The 8,162-nt window shown below is 43.0% G+C and overlaps 1 protein-coding gene across 2 annotated transcripts in view; it reads left to right on the top strand.

Annotated features, from left to right (window-relative positions):
* LOC138950207 (carnitine O-palmitoyltransferase 1, liver isoform-like) overlaps window positions 1–6,788 on the top strand; it is a 49,261-nt gene extending 42,473 nt beyond the window's left edge. For both annotated transcript variants that reach the window (XM_070321955.1, XM_070321956.1), the window contains 3 exons: window positions 560–716; window positions 2,819–2,935; window positions 6,404–6,788. In XM_070321955.1, the coding sequence (XP_070178056.1) occupies window positions 560–716; window positions 2,819–2,935; window positions 6,404–6,598 (469 nt within the window). In that variant the 3' untranslated portion in view covers window positions 6,599–6,788. The remainder of the gene's footprint in view (window positions 1–559; window positions 717–2,818; window positions 2,936–6,403) is intronic.
* Window positions 6,789–8,162: the final 1,374 nt, after the last annotated feature.

The raw sequence follows: 8,162 nt of genomic DNA, 5'->3' as shown, positions 1-8,162 counted from the left end.
TGTATCATACCATAGTGTTGATGACGTTATCCTACCATAGTGTTGATGACGTTATCCTACCATAGTGTTGATGACGTTATCCTACATACGTGAGAGAGACGTTATCCTACATACGTGAGAGAGACTTTATCCTACATATGTGAGAGAGACTTTATCCTACATACGTGAGAGAGACTTTATCCTACATACGTGAGAGAGACTTTATCCTACATACGTGAGAGAGACTGTATGCTACATACGTGAGAGAGACCACTTTCTGTATCCTACATACGTGAGAGAGACCACTTTCTGTATGCTACATACGTGAGAGAGACCACTTTCTGTATGCTACATACGTGAGAGAGACCACTTTCTGTATGCTACATACGTGAGAGAGACCACTGGTACTAACTAATCAGATGCTTGTTGCTGGCAGTTCAATATTTAAAAAAGCAACTGGTGTAAATGTGACAGGATACACAAAGCCATGTAGTATTCTCTATGTGTCACACGGCACACACCAAGGCATGTAGTACTGTCTATGAGCATAACTGTACAACACGGGTCACCTTGCTTGCAGGGCCTTTGTGGACCCCAATGTCAGCAAGGAGGAGAAGCAGCGACTGCTGACGGAGGCGTGCGACAAGCACCAGGTCATGTACAAAGACGCCATGAACGCCAAGGCCATCGACAGGCACCTCTTTTCTCTCTACATCGCTGGCCGCGGCATGGGATACGTGAGTCTCTCTGTCTGTCTGTCTCTGTCTGTCTGTCTCTGTCTGTCTGTCTGTCTTTATCTGTCTGTCTGTCCGTCTGTCTTGTGAAGGCCATCAACAGGCACCTCTTTTCTGTCTACATCGCTGGGTGCGGCATGGGAAATGTTTTGCAGGACTGTGAGTGACATGTAAATGGTGTTTTACAGGACTGTGAGTGACATGTATATGGTGTTTTACAGGACTGTGAGTGACATGTATATGATGTTTTACCGCACTGTGAGTGACATGTATATAGAGCTTAAACAATGACCACGAGTTGATTACTGGAAAATAAACCACGAGTGGGTATTTGCAGCCGCTTGGTAATTCACGAGTGTGCGGAGCACACGAGTGAATTACCAAGCGGCTGCAAATACCCACGAGTGGTTTATTTTCCAGTAATCAACGAGTTGTCATTGTTTAAGCTATTTATACAACGACCAACACGGGTCGAACATGCAGTCATGCAGACGACATTTTGTAGGCAATTTCATTTCAGCCTAATCACTCAGAGTGTCAAATGCGCGTCATTCAAATAGTCCCTATTCTTTTACTTTATTCTTAGTCTCCGACTCGTCAGCATTATACTTGTCTCGTCTAAATATCGGACCCCATTGCTACGATTAAAACACAGTAGCGTTTATATAGCTATTCTGACATTACATTCTGTGTTAAAATCATGTTTTTGTCAGCAGCAAGGACCAGAATGGTCCATGTCGTTGATTGCAGACGACGGTTCCCTTTCCGCATGAAGCCACGGAAATAACCGAACATTGAAAAACCCACGGACATGTATTACGGAGAAAACTCGGGATAACCGGATGTTTAGCATTACGTCAATATGCTAGGAATCCTATGACGTCATGACGCATCATACTTGCCTACGTAGATTGTATACATGTTCGAAAGTCTGACTGTTGTGAATTCGCGTGGTGAAGACTGCGGTAAATCTGTAGACGATAAGAGAACAAGGATTGTCTCAGAAGAAACGACTAAATGTTTCAGACCGGTAACTTCATTTCAACATTGCACTATATAATGGACGTTCTATGTGACAGGAGAGTTTGCTGATTTTGTGTTAAACATTGGAGAGATCGTCTGCTAGAATCAGAGATAGGTCGCTTCAGATTGCAGCTTCTGGAAATTTGCAAGGTTTGTTGCCTGTTAAAGAACTGGATTTTACACGTAATGTATGTCATGTACAGTAAGCAACAACAAAAACACACACAAAGCAAATGGCATTGTCTGTCGACTAGGCATACACGTCAGCCATTGTTGTTACAGTTTTGAGTCAACATTGTACGTATTCTTCCGCAACAGGGTCCAATCGTCTGGGTTTCAAATGTTCTAAAAATAAATTCTAGTGTTGATTATTTTTTAGCCCTCTTTATTCTTACTTCGAATAATCCACGTGTGATTTTGGGGTTTAATCAAAGTAGTTCGTTCTAATTTCTCACTTGTCTAAAAATAATCAACTAGATTTAATCCACCCCTCGGTTGCATTGCAGGAGTTGTATAAAAGATGTTTTACCGCACTGTGAGTGACATGTATATGGTGTTTTACCAGACTGTGAGTGACATGTATATCGTGTTTTACAGGACTGTGAGTGACATCTATATATGGTGTTTTACAAGACCGTGAGTGACGTTTGTATGGTGTTTTACAGGACTGTGGGTGACGTGTGTATGGTGTTTTACAGGCCTGTGTGTGACATGAATATGGTGTTTTACAGGACTGGGTGACATGTGTATAGTGTTTTGCAGGACTGGGTGATGTGTGTGTGGTGTTTTACAGGACTGGGTGATGTGTGTATGGTGTTTTGCAGGACTGGGTGATGTGTGTATGGTGTTTTACAGGACTGGGTGATGTGTGTATGGTGTTTTACAGGACTGGGTGACATGTGTATAGTGTTTTGCAGGACTGGGTGATGTGTGTGTGGTGTTTTACAGGCCTGTGCATGACATGTATGGTAATTTACAGGACTATGAGTGACATTTGTGTGATGTTTTGAGGGACTGTGAGTGACTTATGTAAGGTCTATGTTTATCGGGACTGTGAAGGGCTTGTGTATGGTGTTTTTCAGGATTGTGCGTTCCTGAAGAAAGTGCTGAGCATCCCATGGACTCTGTCCACCAGCCAGCAGCCTCAGCAACAGATCGCTGACTCCCCCGACTGCAACGAGGCATATTTCTACGATATGGTAAGTTGCCCCACACCATACATGCCCTGAAGACTGAGTATGCCTGCATTGTGTGTGTATGTTTGCAGTAAAGTGTGTGTGCGAGTGAGTCAGTGTGTGTGTGTGTGTGTGTAATAAAGTGTGTGTGTGTGTGTGTGTGTGTGTGTGTGTGTGTGTGTGTGTGTGTGTGTGTGTTATAAACAAGCCCCACAATCAAGAAACATCTGTTGTATACAAATTAGGTTCATTGGGCTTGTGTTCCCAAGCCAAGACCATGTATTAGAGCTTTCTTGGCTGTGGGGGTTTCTGCCAACCTGTAGTTGATTAGACTTGATGACAAAAAATGCAGTGCGTTCAGTTTCATTCAGTATGACTTGGTGGTGGTTTTGTGTGTTTGTTTTTTTACTGTAAAAGTGTTGACATGTTTTTTACTGTAAACGAACATATCAAAACAAGTCACGTAAGGCGAAAATACTACATTTGTGACCCTCCACCACGGAATGAGTCGCATGTCACCTTTGCATGATTTTCATATTTTTGAGTCACTTGAGAAAAAGTGACTCTATGTAATCGGTCAGTGTTAGTCTGTCCGGCCGGCCAGCCGGCCGGCCGGCCGTCCGTAGACACCACCTTAACGTTGGACTTTTCTCGGAAACTATCAAAGCGATCGGGCTCATATTTTGTTTAGTCGTGACCTCCAATGACCTCTACACTTTAACGATGGTTTCGTTGACCTTTGACCTTTTTCAAGGTCACAGGTCAGCGTCAAAGGAAAAATTAGACATTTTATATCTTTGACAAAGTTCATCGGATGTGATTGAAACTTTGTAGGATTATTCTTTACATCAAAGTATTTACATCTGTAGCCTTTTACGAACGTTATCAGAAAAACAAGGGAGATAACTAGCCTTTTCTGTTCGGCAACACACAACTTAACGTTGGGCTTTTCTCGGAAACTATAAAAGTGACCGGGCTCAAATTTTATGTGAACGTGACTCATTGTGTTGTGAATAGCAATTTCTTCCTGTCCATCTGATGCCTCATATAATATTCAGAACTGCGAAAGTGACTCGATCGAGCGTTTGCTCTTCTTGTTACATTTCTTAGAGATTTTGATGCTCTATCCAGTGACGAAAACCGTTTTAGAAAAGAGCGAAATCTTTTCGAGTTATAAGCCTGAGACTAATGTTACCGTCACACTGTCACCAGGCATCTCCCGGACTTACATTAAGCCTAGCGCAGAACCGCGCGAGGTGACATGCGACTCATTTCGTGGTGGAGGGTCACATTTAGTCAAGCTGTTGAAATCACAGACGCACTGCCTTTTTGGCTCACGTAAGTGTAGCCTATGCGATGATAAACTTTGTCTGTCTGTGCGTGCGTGCGTACGTGCGTGTGCGTGCGTGCGTGCGTGTGTGTGTGTGTGTGTGATAGAAACTTTAACATTTCCGAGTCTATGGAGCTCGCATAAGAAGATTACGTCTCGGTCAAAAGTGTTTGACGTGTGTGATAGAAACTATTTGAAGACATCACATTATGACGTAAGAGGGTTAGACGTCACGCAAAGGAATTACTGAAAGTCTCGGTCATTGTTATTGTGAGCGGGCCGAGACTATAGTTGGCAGATCCAGGGTCTCGCTTTCTTGCACAGTTTCACCTATGCTTACTGTGTGTGTGTGTGTGTGTGTGTGTGTGTGTGTGTGTGTGTGTGTGTGTGTGTGTGTGTGTCTGTGTGTGTGTGTGTATGTGTGACGGAGTGATTGAGTTTGTGTTACTGTTTGTCGATTTCTTACGTGAGCCTTGAAGGCTTCGCCTCTTGTTACATTTAGTCAAGTTTTGACTAAATGTTTTAACGTAGAGGGGGGAATCGAGATGAGGGTCGTGGTGTATGTGTGTGAGGGTGTGTGTAGAGCGATTCAGAGAAAACTACTGGACCGATCTTTATGAAATTTTACATGAGAGTTCCTGGGTATGATATCCCAAGACTTTTTTTTCTTTTTTTGGATAAATATCTTTGATGACGTCATATCCGGCTTTTTGTAAAAGTTGAGGCGGCACTGTCACACCCTCATTTTTCAATAAAATTGATTGAAATTTTGGCCAAGCAATCTTCGACGAAGGCCGGACTTTGGTATTGCATTTTAGCTTGGAGGCTTAAACATTAATTAATGACTTTGGTCATTAAAAATCTGAAAATTGTAATTAAAAAATATTTTTTTCAAAACGATCCAAAATTACGTTCATCTTATTCTTCATCATTTTCTGATTCTGAAAACATATAAATATGTTATACATGTATTTGGATTTAAAACAAGCTCTGAAAATTAAAAATATAAAGATTATGATTCAAATAAAATGTCCGAAATCGATTTAAAAACAATTTCATCTTATTCCTTGTCGGGTTCTCATTCCAAAAACATATAGATATGATATGTTTGGATTAAAAACACGCTCAGAAAGTTAAAACGAAGATAGGTACAGAAAAGCGCGACCATTACCGCACTATTCTGGCTTGTCGATTTCACTGCCTTTGCCACGAGCGGTGGACTGACGAAATTACGAGTATGCAGTCTTGGTGAAAAAATGCAGTGCGTTCAGTTTTATTCTGTGAGTTCAACAGCTTGACTAAATGTTGTTATTTTGCCTTACGCGACTTGTTTTTTAATAAGATAAGTCGATCTCTAGTAAACCAATTATTCTCATTCCAGTGAAAAATCCAGACTTTTGTACAGGATGAGACTAAATATATTAATTGAGCTTTGTGTGACTTGTGAATGTATGTGTGAAGGGGTGGAGTGGAAGGGGTGCTCAGATCAAGAAGCATTCAGTAGAGACGCCAAGTCAGGGGTTGCAGTAACGTGACTTTTATTTCAAACGAAGTCAATAATGGCTCAACTACACTCAATAATGGCTCAACTACACTCAATAATGGCTCAACTCCACTCAATAATGGCTCAACTACACTCCCGGCATTGACTAATACAGCAACACAGTCATCGTTCAATCCTGAGTTGAACACAATCCAAATCACAACCTCTCGCTACGAAAATCACACCGGGTACTGACGCAGCCCACACTATCAGTATGATTCTCGCGCGCACCCGTTTAAACAATCAAGCAACTAGGGACCAGTATCCAGACCAGTATCCAGACCAGTATCTAGACACACCCACCAGCTACAACAATACAGCGGCAATCCTGACGGCAGACACTAGCGTCAATGGGTCAGGGGGAGATAATTAGAAAGAGAGGGACAATTGACCGGGAATAACTTCACTCTGTCTTTGGTGACTGCATGAGTGCACCTTGCTAGTCTTGTGTTTATGAATGGTGTGTGCATGTCACTCAATCCTAACCTATATTCGCTGATTATGTTGCCTGACACATAAATTCATCAGTGAATAAAAATCCTCTGATATGTATGTATGTTGCTTTATGCGCCGTGTTTGTGTGTATGTTGCTTTATGCGCCGTGTTTGTGTGCGGTCAGCTGTGTCCGGGCGGTGGGTTCGGGCCGGTGTCGGACCACGGGTACGGAGTGTCCTACATGGTGCCGGGCGAGCGACGCATCTTCTTCCACGTCTCATCCAAGCGAAATCACCCTGCCACAGACTCGCTCAAATTCATGGACCAGCTCTTCGAGACCATGCAGGACCTGAAGAATCTCTTCGACAAAGAGGTGTAAACATGGCCTCTGGGAGGTGTAAACATGGCCTCTGGGAGGTGTATACATGGCCTCTGGGAGGTGTATACATCAGAGGCTGCAAACAGGTGTCAGCTTATTCCACCAAGAAGTGTAAGCGTGGCCTCAAAAGCTAAAAAAAAACACACAAAAACAAGAAAACAACCAAGCGGAAACGTACAAACTGCCAATGTTTTAACTCATTCGCTGCGCGTCGGAACTGGAATTCCGACACCTGTGTTTAGCGTTGGCTGCGTGCCGGCACTTGAGTTCCGACGGATATCACGAATTTTTAACGGTGTAAACGGTCCTGCTGACCAAGGGAAACAACCCCTGCAATGAACTTCTATCTGTCTACAGTGGTACCATTCACTGTAAACAGTTCCTTCCCTTAAATTGTTGGGATTAATAAAAATTTTGTTGACGGTGTGCGACCCACGTGTTTTGACTTTTCCAAGATGGCGGATCGTTCTGCTGAGACGTAGTAACTTGAAAAGAGTGCTAGAACGTGTTATTCAGTACGGTTCTGATCTTGACCTCAGTGATGATGATAGTGGAGATGATATTTTAGATTCTGGTGACGATTTTGTGCCAATGGACGATCATTTGGGTGATGATTCGGGCAATGCAAGTGTCGATCATGACATTGTGTATGATGAACCCATGACGTAGAAAGTTTTTTTGTTTTGCTTCAAATTGGATATTTTGCGTGGATATGAAGACAACAAAAGGTATGTACTTTCAAATGTTTCATATATTTTCTAAAAGAGTAAGTTTCAAACTTTGCAAAAACATAAGGTATGTAAGGTTATCTTGTGTTGTTGATTTTTAATATTTTTTTCAAAATGGCTCTAAATCGCGCGTTGGCAGGGAACACAGGGGAAATTTAGCTGCGCAGCGAATGAGTTAAAGTCAGGAGTGATAGATCGAGTTTTAACATGCACAGTTTTTGAATTTGATGAGGATACAGCACAGACCACACACTGTATCCTCAGCTTATTTGTTGGTGTCAGCTTGGCGGCCAGCTGGTGTTACTTTCCACCCACAGGTGTTGGTGTCAGCTTGGCGGCCAGCTGGTGTTACTTTCCACCCACAGGTGTTGGTGTCAGCTTGGCGGCCAGCTGGTGTTACTTTCCACCCACAGGTGTTGGTGTCAGCTTGGCGGCCAGCTGGTGTTACTTTCCACCCACAGGTGTTGGTGTCAGCTTGGCGGCCAGCTGGTGTTACTTTCCACCCACAGGTGTTGGTGTCAGCTTGGCGGCCAGCTGGTGTTACTTTCCACCCACAGGTGTTGGTGTCAGCTTGGCGGCCAGCTGGTGTTACTTTCCACCCACAGGTGTAGTAAGAAGCCTAGCTGCAAGCACACACACTGCCAGTGTTGCAAAGTTTGGAATAAAAAGCACAATTGTTACTCTAGGGAGCATGTCACAAGGTAGCGTACAAGACAGAGCATTTAGACAAATTGCAGCCTGTTTTGTGATGTCAGCTTGACCTTAATCTTGTAGAAGCATTGACCAGGACATTTTAGCTAGGGCAGAACTGAAAAAAATAAACTATAATCAAAAAC

The sequence above is a fragment of the Littorina saxatilis genome, linkage group LG16 (assembly GCF_037325665.1).
Source record: "Littorina saxatilis isolate snail1 linkage group LG16, US_GU_Lsax_2.0, whole genome shotgun sequence".
In the NCBI taxonomy this organism is placed as follows: Eukaryota; Metazoa; Mollusca; class Gastropoda; order Littorinimorpha; family Littorinidae; genus Littorina; species Littorina saxatilis.
Note: the sequence above shows the minus strand (reverse complement) of the source record. Positions and strands in the feature narration are given on the sequence as shown.